We start from the raw sequence: 20,091 nt of genomic DNA, 5'->3' as shown, positions 1-20,091 counted from the left end.
GTGCTAATATCTGTAAAGTGCTTCACTGCTGCCTGGCTTTATTACGTAGGACCGGTTTGGCTTTAAGTAGTGTCATACCAGACTCACAGGGCCCTAAACACTAGGAGTTCATTTTTCTCACTTCTTATCTGTATTTAAAGCCAAAAGAGGCAGGGAGGATGGTACCAACCACATTCATCCTCACTAAAGCCTTCTTGGAACATTTTAGCAGATTGATTTCTATCTCATTGGTGAAGATTTTGCCATGTGGCCACCTTAGGCTGCGAGGGAAGCTAGAAAAGCTAGTGTTTACTTTTCTAGTAAGGAAGCAAAGGAGAAGTGGCCTGGGTATGGTGCTAATTTAGCCAGCCAGCAGTGCCCATCATACTGAGACAGAGTGAGCCATCAACAAATGTCAGCTGTTTTGATGATGACAACTACAATGATGGTAATGAAGGAAAAGATGCATAGTTCGTTGGAGAACAGGTGTTAGGAACCACGACACATCATTCCTACCTGGGACATTCTTTGCCTCATTGACCACCTTACAAATTCTTGTGTATCCTTCAAAACGGATTTGTGGTATTGGTCCATTCTATGATGTTCCTAATTGCTCTTACCATTCTTCATGCAGAATGGATTGTTTTCTTATGACACACAAAGGAGTGGGTTTGGGAGCGGAGGCTTAATACGCAAAAGAAAGAGAAAGGAGAACAGCTTTCTCTCTCTTGTGAGAGGGGCACCTGAATGGGAATTCAGGCTGGCTACAGAGTGCACTGGATTTTACAAATAGGCTTGAGGAGGCATTGTCTGATTTATATAGGGCCCACAAATTGGTTGGACCAGGTATAATGTTTTACATAATGCACGAGGAAGGCTGACCACTCCACCCTATTATGCATATGGGCTTTCCACTTGGCTTCTGCCATGTTATCTGCTTCTTACTGTACACGTGGGCTGGAAAGAAGGGAAGATGGAGCTGCCGTTTTGAACATGCCTGGTCCCAGGTAACCTGTTCCTACTGGCACAATGCCAGCATTTACCTATGCAAGCTTCTAGCTTGCTTGCCTATGTCTGCAGCTCGATTTTACAGGCTGTTCTTTGTTAGAAAATAAAATGATTTGGGGGCTGCTTTTCGTTAAAAGGAAAACCTTACCGAGGACTCACTATCTGCCTAAATAATTTCTTCCTAACTGCTATATCAGAACCATGCTGGCAACCTGAGTATGCCAGCTTACTCAGGGCCACTATGGCCGTCACCTTGTCTACCTGTCAGCCATTTGGAATTGGCAATGAAAGAGTTTTGAAATGAGCTTTGACTGTAGAGCAAGAAATCTTGAACTTAGTAAACTAAATAATCATGACACTGCAGATAGTCTTCTTGATCACCTACTACTTCCAGAGAACACTGATAAGAGAAAGACAAGGATGACAGTGTCTTTCATGTAACTAATCTAGGGTAAATGGGCATTTGGACTAGCAGTCCATGTTACCCACTGGCTCATGGGATGTGAGAGAAGTAATTAAACAAACTGAAATTCCAACCTTGGGGAAGAGGGTGGTTGTGATGAGAAGGTAAAAAAAATCTTGGACTATTCATTGCAATTGCATTGCACATGGATTGGACACGAGAAAGCCCTGGAAGTGTGTTTCTGTTACAGCATCTCATCCATACCAACCGAAAAGTACATTTCCTGCAAAACATGTAAACAAAATGTTCACCGAAAAAAGAAGTAATAATGGTCTTTTTTTCTCTTCTTCTTCTCATGCTGCAGCTTATTTACGCCAGGTCAATTGCTCTGGTGTAAATTACACTTCTTAAGGATTTACTTAAGAAATTTGAAGGATTTTCCTCTGGGTCTGGGACTAAACTAAAACAACAGTGTCTTAAGCATAATCGTTCTCACTTGGGGGTACTGCAGAGCTCCTGGCTTTGCTTAAGGAGATAAAGAGGATATGACCTTCAAGTAGAGGAGATAAGAAACACTTAGTTTAAAATAAATAAATAATTAAAAGAAACATCCTGCCCCCAAATATAAAAGGAAACAGGAAGAATCTTTTTGAGATGGAGTCTTGCTCTGTCACCCAGGCTGGAGTGCGGTGGCGTGATCTTGGCTCACTGCAGCCTCTGCCTCCCGGGTTCCAGCAATTCTTCTGCCTCAGCCTCCTTGGGTAGCTGGGATTACAGGTGCACGCCACCACACCCGGCTAATTTTTGTATTTTTAGTAGGGACGGGGTTTCGCCATGTTGGCCAGGCTGGCCACGAACTCCTGACCTCAGGTTATCTGCCCGCCTTGGCCTCCCAAGAATCTTGATTCCAAAGCGACATCCAGCTCTGAAGAGCACACACTGTGGATGCTGGGCTGCTCCATCTTCCCACTAGAGGGCGCAAAGGCTTTAGTTAAAAACCAAGCCAAACCCAAACCATCTGCTTTGATCAGTTGTTTGTTTTAATTTCAGTAGGTTTTTTGGGAACAGATGGTGTTTAGTTACATCAATAAGTTATTTAGTGGTGATTTCTGAGATTTTGGTGCACCCATCACCTGAACAGTGTACCCTGTACCCAATGTGTAGTTTTTGATCCCTTGCCACCCTCCACCCTTTCCCCTGAGTCCCCAAAGTCCAATGTATCATTCTTGTGCCTTTGCATCCTCATAGCTTAGCTCCCGCATATGAGTGAGAACATATGATGTTTGGTGTTCCATTCCTGAGTTACTTCACTTAGAATAATAGTCTTCGATTCCATCCAGGTTGCGCAAATGCCATTTCATTCCTTTTTATGGCTGGGTAGTATTCCCTGGTATGTATAGGGCATTTGGTCTGATTCCATATTTTTGCAATTGCATGTTGTTCTGCTATAAACATGCATGTGCAAGTATCTTTTTCATATCCTGACTTTTTTTTTCCTCTGGGCAGATACCTAGTAATGGGATTGCTGGATCAAATGGTAGATCTGCTTTTAGGAATCTCCACATTGTTTTCCATAGTGATTGTACTAGTTTACATTCCCACCAACATTGTAAAAGTGTTCCCTTTTCACCACATCCGTGCCAACATCTGTTACTTTTTGATTTTTTAAATTATACCCATTCTTGTAGGAGTGAGGTGGTATTGCATTGTGGTTTTGATTTGCATTTCTCTGATAATTAGTGATGTTGAGCATTTTTCCATATGCTTGTTGCCCACTTGTATATCTTCTTTTGAGAATTGTCTAATTCATGTCCTTAGCCCACTTTTTGATGGGATTTTTTTTCTTGCTGATTTGAGTTCTGTGTAGATTCTGGATATTAGTCATTTTTCGGATGTGTAGATTGTGAAGATTTTCTCCCACTCTGGGCTGTCTGCTAACTCTCCTGTCCTTTTTAATTTAAGGTCTTTAAATATATAATAACAATCTTTCCTTACTCATAATAAGAAAAATACAGATCAGAATTAAACTGAGAAAGAAAGATTTCAAAAAGTTGGCAGGACATTCTGTGAGCAAGTCTGTCTTTTTTTTTTTTTTTTTTTTTGCATAAGAGACCAGGGGAAATGAGAATACATATTTACCTATTCTAGTTTTTGCATGAAGAAATACTAGAGGATGGAAAAGAAACTTTGGGGGAAAATTTTGCCCATAAGAGCCAGGGATGAAAGGGTTGAAGGGTGCCGGGATTAGCATAATTCTTCTAGTGTAGCTTTTTATATAGTTTTTGACTTGGGACTCAAGCAAAGATTATTCAAAAACTATGACTATGCTCAAGTTGCGTAACTGAATTTGAGTTTGGTTTTATTTAGGAGACAACTGCTTTAACTCCAAAGTACAGCAAATTTCCTTTGGAAGTTCATAATTGTTATTAATTTGCTGTGAGTGGGCAGAATCTGCTTTTGGTGATTTTAAATTGTCAACGCAACATATATCTTTGTTGCTGACTGCAAGAACTGTTAAGTTATAGTCCATGACATTTTTTATTTGCTTCAAAATAAAATGAGGATATGATCAGGTGGTCAGGTAACTTTTTTTGATTCAGCAGAGTGGAACAAATAATTTCAATTACATAATTGCTTAATGAACCAAATACAGATACTTGAATTAACTAAAATGCAGATACTCAAATAAAGGATTACACCTTACCCAAATAAAAGTTCATGTTGCTTCTAATTATTTCTAACTACTTTGTGTGAAAATTTTACAGAGTTCTGGAGACATTACCTAGATTAGAACATCATCTCCCAAAACTACATCTGTAAATCATACTTTTTAAGTCTTATTTTGTCTTATTCCTTATTCTGAAAATGACAACCTTTCTATTAAGATTTATATCTGATTTGACTTCAAATTTTAATGGTAAAGAATGAAACTAGACCCCCATCTCTCACCATATACAAAAATCAAATCAGTAGGGGTTAAAGACTTAAATGTGAGACCTGAGACTGTGAAACTACTAGAAGAAAACATTGGGGAAATGCTTTAGGACATTGGTCTCTGCAAAGATTTCTTGAGTAAGAACTGAAAAGCACAGGCCACCAAAGCAATTTGGACAAATGGGATCATATCAAGATAAAAATGTTCTGTGCAGAGAAGGAAGCAGTCAACAAAGTGAAGAGAAAATCTACAGAATGGGACAGAGTATTTTCAGATTATTCAACAGTCAAGGGATTAATAACCAGAATATATAAGGAGCTCAAACAACAGCAAAACAATGAATAATCTAATTTTAAAATAGGCAAAAATTTGAATAGACATTTCTCAAAAGAAGGCATAGAGATGGCCAACAGTGATGCTCACCGTCACTAATCGTCAGGGAAATGCAAATCAAAACCACAATGAGATAGTGTCTCACCTGTTAAAATGGCTTTTTTCTTTTTTGTAAGTTTGCTCTTTTTTTAATTTTAATTTTACTTTAAGTTCTGGGATACATATGCAGAACATGCGGGTTTGTTACATAGGTATACGTGTGCCATGGTGGTTTGCTGCCCCTGTCAACCCATTATCTAGGTTTTGAGCCCTGCATGCATTAGGTATTTGTCCCAATGCTCTCTCTCCTCTTGCCCCCTACCCCCTGAGAGGCCACATGTGTCCATCTGTTCTCATTGTTCAGCTCCCACTTATGAGTGAGAACATGCAGTGTTTCACTTTCTGTTCCTATGTTAGTTTGCTGAGAATGATGGCTTCTAGCTTCATCCATGTCCCTGGAAAGGATATGAACTCATTCTTTTCTGTGGCTGCATAGTATTCCATGGTGTACATGTGCCACATTTTCTTTATCCAGTCTATCATTGATGAGCATTTTGGTTGGTTCCAAGTCTTTGCTGTTGTAAATAGTGCTGCAGTAAACATACGTGTGCGTTTGTCTTTATAGTAGAATGATTTATAATCCTTTGAGTATATACCCACTAGTGGGATTGCTGGGTCAAATGGTATATCTCGTTCTAGATTCTTGAGGAATCGACACTGTCTTCTACAATGGTTGAATTAATTTAAACTCCCATCAATAGTGTAAAAGCGTTCCTATTTTTCCACATCCTCTCCAGCATCTGTTGTTCCCTGACTTTTTAACAATCACCATTCTAACTGGCATGAGATGGTATCTCATTGTGGTTTTGATTTGCATTTCTCTAGTGATAATGAGCTTTTTTCCTTATGTTCGTTGGCTGCATAGATGTCTTCTTTTGAGAAGTGTCTGTTCATATCCTTCGCTCACTTTCTGATGGGGTTGTTTGTTTTTTCTTGTAAATTTGTTTAAGTTCCTTGTAGATTCTGGATAGTAGACTTTTGTCAGATGGGTAGATTGCAAAGACTTTCTCCTATTCTGTAGGTTGGCTGTTCACTCTGATGATAGTTTCTTTTGCTGTGCAGAAGCTCTGTAGTTTGATTAGATCCCATTTGTCAATTTTGGCTTTTGTTGGAATTGCTTTTTGGTATTGTAGTCATGAAGTCTGTGCTCATGCCTGTGTCCTGAATGATATTGCTAGGTTTTCTTCTAGGGTTTTTATGGTTTTAGGTTTTACATTTAAGTCTTTAATCTATCTTGAGTTAATTTTTGTATAAGGTGTAAGGAAGGGGTCCAGTTTCAGTTTTCTGCATATGGCTAGCCAGTTTTCCCAGCACCATTTATTAAATAGGGAATCCTTTCCTCATTGCTTATTTTTGTCAAGTTTGTCGAAGATCAGATGGTTGTAGATGTGTGGTGTTGTTTCTGAGGCCTCTGTTCTCTTCCTTTGATCTATATATCTGTTTTGGTACCAGTACCATGCTGTTTTAGTTACTGTAGCCTTGTAGTATAGTTTGAAGTCAGCATGATGCCTCCAGCTATGTTGTTTTTGCTTTGGATTGTCTTGGCTGTACGAGCTCTTTTCTGGTTCCATATGAAATTTAAAGTAGTTTTTTCTAATTCTGTGAAGAAAGTTGATGGTAGCTTGATGGGAATAGCAATGAATCCATAAATTACTTTGGACAGTATGGAAAATGGCTTTTTTCTAAAACAAAAAAAATAACAGATTCTGGCAAGGATACAGAGAAAGGGGAACCCTTATACACTGTTGGTGGGAATGTAAATTAGTAAAGCCACAATGGAAAACAGTATAGAGGTTCGCAAAAAAAATGAAAAATAGAATTACCATATGATCCAGGAATCCCACTGCTGGATATATACCCAAGAGTAAGGAAACTAGTATATCAAAGAGATATCTGCACTGCCATGTTTATTAAAGCTCTATTCACAATAGCTAAAATATGGAATCAATCTAGGTGTCCATTAATGGATGGGTGGATAAAGGAAATTTGGTACATAGACACAATGGAATATTATTTAGTGATAAAAAAGAAATCCTGTCATCTTTACCACCAATAGAGGACATTATGTTAAGTGAAATAAGCCATACACAGAAAGACATATACTGCAAGTTATTACTCATATGTGAGAGCTAAAAACACTGATCTCATGGAGGTAGAGAGTAGAACGATGGTTATTGGAGGCTGGGGAAGATAAGGAGGGGTTGGTTAATGGGTACAAAAATGCAGTCAGGAATAAGATCTATTCATTAGCATAATAGGGTGATTATAGTTAACATTAATTTATTGTATACTTTAACTGGAAGAGTTGATTTGGAATGTCCCCTACATTAAAAAATGGTAAATATTTGAGATGACGGATATCCCAACTACCCTGATATGATCATTACACATTATATGCTTCTATCAAAATATCACAAGATCTCTATAAATATGTACAACTATCATATACCCATGAAAATTTAAATTTTTTTAGAAAAATTTAAATTTCAGAGTGTGTATCATTTCACCTTAGGAACACACAAACATGTTTATAAACCATTTTAACATTGTAAATCTCAACCAGTCTTCTGAGATCGAATCAACTGGAATTTCTTTAGCTTCAGGTAATAGCTCAGCTCCATTGGTTATTAAAGAGACATATTAGAATAAATGGGTTCCCTCTTCTTTAAGAAAAAATGAGCTTATATTTCTCCATTAGAATTTGCATTTATTTCTGCTCAAGACTAAGAGGGCTACTAGTTTAATTGCACTTTAAATACAAAAATCTAAGTTTTTTGGACCATAAATATAGTATGAAATCCAGCTCCAAACCCATATGAAAATAAGCTAGAGGCCATGAATTCATTTGGGAGACTTATTCTTCCTCCACCAAGAACCAAGGTGAGATAGACAAATTTCTATGCTGTTACTGCAGAGCATTTTGTTTTCTAATTCACCTTTTCACCGTAAGTGTAGCACTTTATGTGTGCATAAGGATATCTGGATGTGTGCATAAGGATATCTGGATGCGGGTCCTGAATTTAAATTTCCTGCTCTTCTGAGATTGGCCCTTAAAAACCCAAGTCTTGGGTCATCTAGGAAGCTCTAAATTTCCTCCAGGCAAGGTCTTTAGTGTTTATTTACATCTCTATATTCATATTCCTACTTCCTGTCTGTCCTTAGGTGAATACTTTCTTCAACTCTGAGCCACATTTAGGGGACATTTTTCATATTTATTTTTTTGAGACAGAGTATCGCTCTATCATCCAGGATGGAGTGCAGTGGTGCGATAGCTCACTGCAACCTCCACCTCCTGGGGAGAAGCGATTCTCTTGCCTCAGCCTCCCAAGTAGCTGGGACTACAGGCATGCACCACCACACCCAGCTAATTTTTCTATTTTTGATAGAAACAGGGTTTCACCATGTTGGACAGGCTGGTCTCATACTCCTGACCTCAAGTGATCCACCGGCCTCACCCTCCCAAAGTGCTGGGATTACAGGTGTGAGCCACCGCACCCAGTCTCATTATTAATATTTTAATCTAGCATTTTGATACTCTCTTTTAGTAAGAGAATTTTTGGACCTTTTATCATGTTGCTAGAAATTGATTTCTTACTCCTCATTTCAGAAAGGCCACCTTAAATTACATACTCAAATATACACTAGTTTTTCAGGACTTAAGGCTAACTTTCTGGGGCAGAGGAAAGAGAAGAATTTGTAAGTACGAATCTCTCATAGGCAAACCTCTTCTCTCTGACAGTGTTTCAGCAAGCAGATTCGCTGAGTTCAGTCTGTTACCTGTTTTCTGAGCATTATTGTTCAAGGCACTGGGCCTGACAAACAGTCTTGAGGGATTTAGCAATTTAGTATGGATCTGCATGCTTGGTGTACTTTCTACTTACAATTGAGCTCCACTAAAACGAATGTATGAGGTGCTGGAGAAAGCTTCAATCGGGGTGTGTGAAGTTTCGATGCCAAATTGGGGGAAAACAGCAGGAAATATAAATTCACTAGGCATCTGTAGATTTTGAAGTTGGAACATAGATTTCTTAATTAAGTAACTTTGATAGGCACATCTAAAGTAGCTAAAGACAAATAAAAATTTTACCTCTGAACCTTTTCATATTAGGGTTTAATCTTTTGCCAGGATTCTGTATAAAACAAGTAGAAATACTTTCTGTTAAGTTCCTCCTCTCCCTTCTCTGTGTGTAGCTCATCTGTTGAGTGATAATCATAAAGAAAAATTCACCATTGTCAAGCTTTCTTTGCATCTCTTCAAGTTAGTTGCTTCCTCTGCCTTTACAGAGTAGTTCACACAAGTCCCTATTATGTGACTTATCATATGATGTCGTTGAAATACACTGGTTGTTTTTCCTCCTAAATCTATTTGCCTACCCTCATAATAACAGCTTTCATTTGTGAGCACTTTATAGGTGACAAGACATAGATGTATATTACATTTAAACTATAGCAAACGTGAGATAGATATAATTATTCCCATTTTATAGATGAGGAAACTGAGGATTATGAAAGTGATTTGAACTTGCCCAAATCTTAACAGCTAGTAAGTAGAAAGATCAGGATTAAACCAGGCATGATCTTCACACTGTGATCTTGACAACTGTACTGGATACTTACACTGTGATCTTGACTACTTTGCTTTAGTGACAAGAACATCCCCTTTTTTACTTTTATCAACTGCTGTAGTGCCTGGAGATGTTTCTAGAACATAGCAGGCACTCAGGAAATGTTTACTGAATGAAAGAGTGAAAATTCAAATACAGCTTTAATGGAAACTTTCATGAATTTAGAGTGAGCTCCAAATATTTACACATAGGCCAAACTTTTACTTTTGGCATATCATTGCCTCAAGAAATAGGAATGTGCCAACTATCAAATTGTATATGTACACATACACACACTATATGAAATGTAGATGAGTAATTATTGTAACATTAGAACTGTAATATCATGTATTATAAAATCAGAATATTCAGGTATTGAATTTTGTCTCTAATCTGTCTTAAGATTTTCCCCATCACTGAGATCAGGGCTGGGCAAACTGCTACCTTTAGGCCAAATATGGTCTGCCACCTATTTTTATAAATAAAAGCTTAATTTTAATTTTTATTTATTTTTTATTACTTTATTTATTTTTTTGAGATGGAGTTTTGCTCTTGTTGCCCAGGCTGGAGTGCAATGGCGCAGTCTTGGCTCACTGCAACCTCCACCTCCTAGATTCAAGTGATTCTCCTGCCTCAGCCTCCCAAGTAGCTGGGATTACAGGCATGTGCCATCACACCCGGCTAATTTTTTGTATTTAGTAGAGATGGGGTTTTACCATCTTGGTCAGGCTGGTCTTGAACTCCTGACCTCAGGTGATCCACCCACCTCGGCCTCCCAAAGTATCGCACCTGACCTAAAAGCTGAATTTTTACAATAAACATTGGCATGTCCATTTGTTTACATAGTATCTAAAGATACAAAGGCAGAGATCAATAGTTGCAACAGAGACTGTATGGCCTGCCAAACCTAAAATATTTACTTTCTGACTCTTTATAGAAATAATATGGTGACCCCTAATACAGATCACTATTGTTCTATCACTGATTAACTATTGCTTTGCTCTACTTCAAGGATCCTCAAGATAGATTTAAAATTCAGCCAGGCGATGCTCGTCTATTTATAAATGGCCTTCGTGTTGATATGGATGTTTATGACCCTTTTAGGTAAGTATCAAATTATTGCTATAAATGAACTATGGTTTATATAAAAGTAAACATTGTCTTGAATTTAGTATAAGTCAAATTATGAAGATCACTTTAAAGATAAATACCTGTTTTTGATTGTACAAAACAGCTTTCTTCTACCAAAATGAGCAAGCCCAAAGTGTCTTAGAATATCAGAACTGGGAGAAATAGTCAAGATATTTATTTGGATGAGGGTTAGACCTATAATTACTTTGTCATTCTAAACTGTCTTTTATTGAAGAGTAGATTGATGATTTAGCAGAGAAGTTATTTGGAACTGGACTGAACAACCAGAGACCAGATAGGAACTGAAGTCAACGTGGGGTATTTCCCCAGAAGAGAGAAATTGACAAGAGGAATTTAAAGTGCTTGTATTTGAATGCTGAATGCTGATTTCTTGTCAAAAAAAAAAAAAAATTCTTCAAAATTTTTTTTGCTCAGAATTTTGAACAGGACAGAATTAGGAAGTCCTTGCTTTATCAATGGTCACTCACCCAAAATTAAAAGTTGTGGGCCAAACAGAAGAGTTACTTTTATAGAGAAACAGAAAACTACATTAAAATTAATATTTGGAACATTAGATGAACTTAGGAAGCATACTTTAATTCAGAGATTCAGTTTTAATTCAATTGAATATACTTTTGTTGAAGTGAAATTATTTGAATTGTTTATTTAAATTCTTATCAGTTCGGAAATATGTTGGAAAATATATTGGAAAGACTGAGAAGTAGTTTTACCGAACATTTTTTACAGTTTTATCTCAAATGGGGTTTTTCTCTTTAGTTACTTGAATTCTTGGACCTAGTATTGTAAAAATAATAACCTAAGATAGATATATATAATACACATAGAAAGAGTAGAGAAGTTTTTAAATGCTAGCCTGTAAATTTCAGGGGAACAAAAATTATATATGTGCCCAGCAGCAGTGAAAACAGGTTTAAAGGAAGTAGAGAAATGGTATGGAGATTTTAGAAAGTTTTCTAAGGTAGTGTATGAGGAAATTTTTATGGCAGGAATATTTTCACATATAATTTAGGAAGGCTGTAGGTTATTAAAAAAATAAAACCCCCCAGCTCCTACACCTGGTCATTAGTGATTTGCAGGATGTGTGCTAAATTTTTATTCCTCATTGATTTGATCACTAGTTAATGCTACCATGATTCTCTTAAGAAGAGACAAAATGTGAGAATAGTTGTATCATCTGACATTTTTGAGGATAGCATAATCAAAAAAGTTCTCAGAAAAAGATCAGAGGATGTGGAATAAAATTAATGCAAAGAGGAAGATGAATGGAAGAAAATAAGGAAATGGAAGTAAAATGTCATATTACAGAGACATTATATAGAGAGAGGTTTTATGCAACCAATACTTTGGAATTGTCCATGTGGGGAAAGAACAGGAATAAGGATTTATTTTGTGCTCCCTTCCTGTCTCCTGTCAGTCGTTGCTTTACTGGGTTGTGGAGAACGAATAACATGCCCCATACATGGCCCAGCCCTTCTTGCTCTGATCCTGAGAGTAGTGGGAGGAGCCAGAGCCTCCATGGGTTAGGATTAGATCAGCATTGGTTCTATAAAGGCCTACATCTCACCCCCAGGGAGGCTGAGACAGTAGGAACATGTGACTTTGGGGAGAAAGGCAAGTAGGACTGATGAAGTACATAAGCAGGTTCTTATATATCTACATTAAAACATTCTGTTCTAGCCCATTAAAGAGTCCCGTTTATATTTTTGCCTCTGAATAGTCGCCCCAGCCACAGACTTGAAGAGTAGTTTAAACATTTAGATTCCCCAATTTGTTGTCGATGGGGTTATTGTTGGTTGTTTACAGTAATACTTTCTATTATGTTTAAGAACTATCAAATTATATGTAACAAAAAATTTAAATTTGTATTCAAACACGTGTGAACTTCATGATTTAATGGAGCTTCCTCTGTATTAGAATTTTATACTTTATGTCTTGTTCAATCTTACATTATTTTTGTAGTAGGTTTGTCAAAAGAGTGACCTAATATTTTTTTTCTCATTTTTGGCTTTCTCAGGGCTGATCATATCCTCATTACTTTGATAAAGAATACAATAGTCTTTGTTGTTTTATCTTTTATATAATAATAAGCTTTTACTACCACTAAAAAAATTACGTAAGTTTACTCTGGATAACTAATTAGAACTATTTGCCTTGTTTCTTAATGAGTTTAATATATTTTTCCTGCTATTAATGAAGATACCAAAAAATCTCATTTCTAATGCTTTAAGAAGTCCATCAAACTTTAAAAGATTTGTTTTTAATTTGGAAAATCAAAATAAAACTTTTTTTTCTTTGAATATATAGTATTTTGGATATGCTGAAATTAGAAGGAAAAATGATGAATGGCCTTCGCAATCTTGGGATCAATGGGGAACATATGAGCAAATTTTTTAAATTAAATTCACACATTTGGGAATATACTTATGTATTAGATATTCGACATTCTTCTATAATGGTAAGTGCTTATGCTATTCCTTGTTCTAAAACCTGTAGTATACTTAAGGCTTAACATAAAACAAAGTATCGACAGGCCTGATGATAAATGTCAGCATTTTGGAAAAGTTCTCAGTGAAAAGAGAAAGTAAAACTATAGACCCATCTTCTCTCCCACTTGCAGCTTCGTTCTCCTTCTTCATAGTCTCTGTTTTGTCACAGGAATACCTGCTCACTCTCATTCAGTGTCCTTTCCACCTTCAGAGGTAACAACAGAATAACCACATGAACAATAACAACAAGACACCAAATACGTAGTTAAAATCTTAGATGTATAAAAGTGCTACCTTAACATGATGAAAATCCTGCCTAAACAATTTGCAGTGGCCTCCAAAGGTTCTGGTGTGTGTATTACAGCCCAAGTGATTTTTTGAGAAGAATTTCATCTTATCATCCTTTCTTGCTTAAGCAGAGAAGTGGTCTTCAGTATGGCCTATGAGACTGCAGACGGCTGCTCTCACCTTTCATTTCTTAGACTGTGAAACGTTCTTTTCACCACTATCCTTTATCTCATGCTTAGAAAGCACCTTTTCTTTATCCAGTTAACTCCTATTCCTTTTTCAAACTTAGGTTGAAATAGCCCTTTCTGAGAGAAACTTTCCTTAACAATCCAGATGATTTTTTAAATCTACACATTGTGTTAGAGAATCCCCAGAGACCACCCTCTAATCCAGTGATTTGCTAGAAGGACTTGCAAGACCCAGAAGTTGTTCATGGTTATGGCTTAGTAGAGCAAAATGATGTGAAAAAATCAGCAGGGGTGAAGTCCAGAGTAAACCAGGTATAAGCTTCTAAGAGTTCCCTCGTAGTGGAGTTGTAGGCTTAATGTGATATGTGACAATATGTGCAAGGTGCTCCCTACCAGGGAAGCTCACTTACTTGAGCCTGAGTTCAAGATTGTGAGAGACGATCCATCCTGTAGACATACAGTGGCTCTCTGCACCTGCCATCAGTGGCTGAAGCTCCAGACTGAGGAAAAGCAGATGTTTATTACAACCCAGATTGTTTAAACTCTCTAGACAAACTGCTGGAACTGCTGCAGCATGGCTCAGGGTTCTAACTGTGCAGAACACTCTTTTATCAATCAGAACATTCCAAGAGCTTAATTATCAGGACCCAGTCAAGAGACAGTCACGTAAACAGACCCTTCTTGGGAATATCCAAGGTGTGAGCAACCCACGCCTGTTGAGTTAACCCTTTCATACACACATGTATATGTGTATAATGTGATTCTTCATACATGTATACATGTATGGGTGTAGCAAATGTATTAGGCCATGCTTACATTGCAATAAAGAAATACCTGAGACTGGGTAATTCATAAAGAAAAGAAGTTTAATTGACTTACAGTTCTGCAGGGTTTATAGGAAGCATGGTGCCAATATCTGTTTGGCTTCTGGGGAGGCTTCAGGAAGCTTTAATTCACAGCAGGGGGCAGAGAGGGAGCAGGTATCTCATATGGCAGGAACAGGAGTGAGAGAGTGTTGGAGGGTAGGTGCCATACATTTAAACAACCGGGTCTTGCTAGAACTCACATCACAAAGACAACACCAAGACATGAGGGATCTGCCCCCATGACCCAACACGTCCTACCAGGCCCTACCTCCGGCATTGGAGATTACAATTCAACGTCAGATTTGGGTGCAGACAATTATCCAAATTATATCAGCACATATACATACATTATATGTCAGAACTATTAATCCCTTTGTATACTTAGCACAGTTATAGTTTTACATTTATCCTGTGATGCTTTTATATCTGTTTTTTATTAGAGTATATATAAAGTTCTTGAAGGTAGAAATTTGTTTCATTTTTTCTCTTACCATTATGTCCTTGGTTTTAGTAGGTATCGATAAATATAAATATTCCCTAAATGAATAAGTAACTATCTGAAACAACAAAAAACATCATTTTTAATGATGAAACTCTGGAAGCATTACAATTACAACATGATCAATATAATTATGATTTAATATTATTATAAAAGGAGTAACTATTAGAAATGAGAAAATAAAAATGTTGTGTGACAAGATTGTATAACTGAAACTCCTCAAAGAAAGCTATAATAAAAGGCTTTTAATAAAATGGGTTTGAAGTGACATGATAAAGATCAAAAGCTTTTCTTTCAAAATATATTTGGAAGATAATGATTTATTCACAATAACATAAAAATGTAAATACCCTAATAATAACCACTATGAAATAATATCTCAGTACCTATTAAAAACTAGAATTTAACTGAGGACGTGTAAATCAGCATATCCTTTTAAAAAGTTATGCCTGGCCAAGCACAGTGTCTCATGCCTATAATCCCGGCAGTTTTGGGAGGCCAAGGCAGGTGGATCACGAGGTCAGGAGATTGAGACCATCCTGGCCAGCATGGTGAAACCCCGTTTCTACTAAAAATACAAAAATTAGCCGGGTTTGGTGGCACGTGCCTGTAGTCCCAGCTACTTGGGAGGCTGAGGCAGAAAAATCGCTTGAACCTGAGAGGTGGAGGTTGCAGTGAGCCAAGATCGCTCTACTTCACTCCAGCCTGAGCAACAGAGTGAGACTCCATCTCAAAAAAAAAAAAAAAAAAAAAAAATTATGCCTGTGGTGCCCTTATAATGATACATAGTTTATCTAGTAATTTCACTCCTGGAAACTATCATAAAAAAATAGTGGGAAATGGAAAAAAAGCTTTATGCCCGAAGATATGATTATCACTACATATTTTGAAAACAAACAAAATAGAAACTAGTTACCTAACAGAGAAGTGTTATAAATTTTACATTCACACAATCGAGTATTATTGACATGAAAATTATGTTTATAAATATGACTTAAGATAATGATTCTGTTAAGTAAAAAATATAGAATTATGTCATGTAAAAATATGGGCAGAAGATCAGAAGGAAATATATCAAAATTTAAGGCATTAATGGGTGATGTGGTTTAATGGGTAGTTTTAATTTTTTTCATCATGTTCTGTGAATTCCAAACTTTTAACCATGGGTATGTATTATTTACATGATGATAAGAAAATAGTTTTTTGTTTTTTTAATTGATACACAATATTTTACATATTTATGAGATTCATGTGATATTTTCTTATGTATGTGAAATGTGTAATGATCAAATCAGTGTATTTGGGGTATCCGTCACTAGCAGTATTTATCCTTTCTATGTGTTGGGAACATTTCAAGTCCTTTTTTCTAGCTACTTTGAATTATGTAATATATTGCTGCTAACTATAGTCACCCTACTTTGCTATTGAATAGTAGAATTTATACCTTCTATCTAACTGTATAGATAACTTTTTTTTTGTTTGTACCTATTGACTAACCTCTCCATCAACCCCTCCCACCAGCATGCCCTTCCCAGCCTCTGGTATCTATCATTCTACTCTAACTCCATGAGGTCAACATTTTTATTTCCCACTTAAGAGTGAGAACACGGTATATTGGTCTTTCTGTGTCTGACTTATTTCACTTAACACAGTGACCTCCAGTTTCATCCATGTTGCTGCAAATGACATTCCATTCTTTTCTGTGGCCAAATAATACCCCATTGTGAATGTATACCACATATTCTTTATCCATTCATCTGTTGATAGACACTTATGTTGATTATATATGTTTGCTATTGTGAATAGTGCTATAATAAACATGCAAGTGCAGGTATCTGTTTGAGATGTTGATTTCTTGTCCTTTCAATAAATACCTCATAATGGGATTGCTGGATTGGAGAGTAGTTCAGTTTTTAGATTTTTGAGAAATCTCCATAGTGTTTTCCGTTGTGGTTATACTAGTTTACATTCCCAGCAGCTGTCTATAAGAGTTTCCTTTTTCCACATCCTCACCAACATCTGCTATTCTTTTATCTTTTTAGTGATAGCCATTCTAACTGGGGTAAAATGATATTCCATGTCACTTTTATTTACATTTATCTAATAATTAGTGATGTTGCACATTATTTATATACTTGTTTGCCATTTGTATAATTTCTTATGAGAAATTCAGATCTTTTCCCCTTTAAAAATCAGATTGTTTATTGTTGAGTTGTTCAACTTCCTTGTATATTCTTGATATTAGTCCCTGTAGGAATCGTTTGCAAATATTTTCTCCCATTGAACAGACTTGCTCTTCACTCTGTTGATTTTTTTTCCTTTGCTGTGCAGAAGATTTTTCCCATTTGTCTATTTTTACTTCTGTTGTCTATGTTTTTGAGGTCTTAGCCATAACATCTTTACCTACTAGACCAGTGTCCAAAAGTGTTTGCCTTATGTTTTCTTCTGGTAGTTTTATACTTTGGGGTATGTTTAAGTCTTTATCCATCTTGAGTTGATTTCTGTACGTGGTAAGTGACGGTGGTCTAGCTTCATTATTCTGCATATGGATATCAGATTTTCCCAGTACCATGTATTCAAGAGGGTGTCCTTTCCCAAATGTATGTTCTTGGCACCTTTATCAAAAATCACTTGGCTATAAATACATGAATGTATTTCTGGATTCTCTATTCTCTTCCACTGGTCTGTGTGTCTGTCTTTATATCAGTACCATGCTGTTTTGGTTACTGTAACTATATTTTCAGATCAGGTGGTGTGATGCATCCAGTTTTGGCTTTGGATATTCAGGTTCTTGTTTGGTTCTATATGAATTTTAGTATTTTTTTTCTATCTCTGTGAAAAATGACAATATCTTAATAGAGATTGCATTGAATCTATAGATTGCTTTGGACAGTATCATCATTTTAATATTTATCTGAACCATGAGCATGGGATGTTTTTCCATTTGTTTGTGTCTTTTTCAATTTCTTTCAATCAGTGTTTTGTAGTTTTTCTTGTACAGATCTTTTACCTCCTTGGTTAAATTAATTCCTAAGTATTTTTTGCAGCTATTGTAAATGAGATTACTCTTTTGATTTCTTTTTGGCTGTTTCATTATTGATGGATAGAAACACTACTGATTTTTGTGTGCTGATTTTATATCCTGCAACTTTATTGAATTTATCAGTTCTGAAAATTTTCTGGTGGAGTCCTTGGTTTTTCTAGATATACAATCATGTTGTGTGCAAAGAGGGACAGTTTAACTTCCTCTTTTCCAGTTTGGATGTGTTTATTTGTTTCTCTTGCCCGATTGCTCTGGTTAGGACTTCCAGTACCACATTGAATAGGAGTGGTGAAAGTGGGCATCTTGTCTTGTTGCAGTTCTTAGAACATTTCAGCTTTTCCACAGTGCGTATGATGTTAGCTGTGTGTTTGTCATTTCTGTCATTTATATTATGCTAAGGTATATTCCTTTGGTGCCTAGTTTGTTTAGAACTTTTAATCATGAATGAATGTTGAATTTAATCAAATTCTTTTTCTGCATCTATTAAGAGGATATGTTGTTTTCCTTCTTTTGATGTGATGTATCACATTTGTTGATTTGTGTATGTTAAACCATCCTCGCATCTCTGGGGTAAATCCCACTTGATCATGGTGTATTATCTTTTTGATATGCTTTTGGATTTGGCTTGCTAGTATTTTGAGAATTTGTGCGTCTGTGTTCATCAGTGATATGGTTTGGCTGTGTCCCCATCCAAATTTCATCTTGAATTCCCATGTGTTGTGGGAAGGACCCAGTGGGAGGTAATTGAATCATGGGGGCAGGTCTTTCCCTGCTGTTCTCATGATAGTGACTAAGTCTTATGAGATCTGATGGTTCTGTAAGGGAGAATTTCCCTGAGCAAGCTCTTTTTTGCTTGCTGCCATCCATATAAGATGTGACTTGCTCCCCCATGCCTCCCGCCATGATTGTGAGGCCTCCCCAGTCATGTGGAACTGTAAGTCCTTTGAACCCTTTTTCCTGTGTAAATTACCCAGTCTCGGGTATGTCTTTATCAGCAGCATGAAAACAGACTAATAGAATCAGGAATATTGGCTGTGGTTTTCCTTTATTGTTGTGTCCTCGTCTGGTTTTGGTATCAGGGTAATGCTGGTTTCATAGAATGTGAGTTAGGGAGAATTCTCTCCTCTTCATTTTTTTGGGAATAATTTGAGGAGAATTCGTGTTCTTTTTTGAAAGTTTGGTAGAATTAGGCAGTAAAGCCATCTAGTCTTGGACTCTTCTTTGTTAGGAGACTTTATTACTGATTGAATCTTATTACTCATTATTGGTTTGTTCAGGTTTTCTATTTCTTCTTAATTCAGTCTTGGTGTGTTGTATGTGTCCGGGAATTTATGCATTTCCTCCAAGGTCTCACAATTTGTTAGTGTATAGTTTTCTATAATAGTCTCTGATGATCTTTTATGTTTATATGATATCAGTGTGCTTCTTCATTTCTGACTTTTTTGGAGGTCTTCTCTGTCATGGTTAGTCTATCAAGTGGTTTATCTTTTCATAAAACAAACTTTTCATTTTGTCGATCCTTTGTATTTTTTCTTTAGTATCAATTTCATTTAGTTCTGCTCTGATCTTATTTATTTTTTCTGCTAATTTGGGGTTTGTTCTTGCTTTTCCAGTGCCTTGAGATGCATCATTAAATTGTTTATTTGAATCTTTCTCCTTTTTGATATAAGAGCTTACTGCTACAAAGTTCTTTAGCACTGCTTTTGCTGTATGCCACAGGTTTTAGTATGTTGTGTTTACATTTTCATGTGTTTCAAGACATTTTTTATTTCCTCCTTCATTTCTTCCTTGACCCAGTAGTTATTCAGGAGCATGTTGTTTAATTTCAATGTGTTTGTATTGCTTCCAAAGTTTCTCTTGTTATTGATTTGTAGTTTTATTCCATTGTGGTCTGAGAAAATACTTGATATGATTTCAATTTCTAAAAATTTATTGAGACTTGTTTTTGTGTCCTAACATATGGTGTATCCTGGAGAATATTCCATCTGCTGGTAAGAAGAATGTGTATTTTGTAGCTATTGGATGAAATATTGGGTAAATTTCTAAAGTCCATTTCACCAAATGTACATTTTAAATCCAGTGTTCTTTTCAATGTTCCATCTAGGTAATGCTGAGAGTAGGGTGTTGAAGGTTCCAGCTATTATTGTATTGGAGTCTCTCTCTCTCTCTCTTTAGCTGTAATAATGTTTGCTTTGTATGTGTAGGTAC

General features: G+C 36.4%; 1 protein-coding gene across 1 annotated transcript in view; it reads left to right on the top strand.

Annotated features, from left to right (window-relative positions):
* LOC129463712 (UDP-glucose:glycoprotein glucosyltransferase 2-like) overlaps positions 1 to 20,091 on the top strand; it is a 199,882-nt gene that overhangs the window by 51,971 nt on the left and 127,820 nt on the right. Inside the window, 2 exon segments of the mRNA XM_063618499.1 lie at positions 10,374 to 10,465; positions 12,818 to 12,968. Of these exon segments, the coding sequence (XP_063474569.1) occupies positions 10,374 to 10,465; positions 12,818 to 12,968 (243 nt within the window).

The sequence above is a fragment of the Symphalangus syndactylus genome, chromosome 15 (genome assembly GCF_028878055.3).
Source record: "Symphalangus syndactylus isolate Jambi chromosome 15, NHGRI_mSymSyn1-v2.1_pri, whole genome shotgun sequence".
Taxonomy (NCBI): Eukaryota; Metazoa; Chordata; class Mammalia; order Primates; family Hylobatidae; genus Symphalangus; species Symphalangus syndactylus.
Note: the sequence above shows the minus strand (reverse complement) of the source record. Positions and strands in the feature narration are given on the sequence as shown.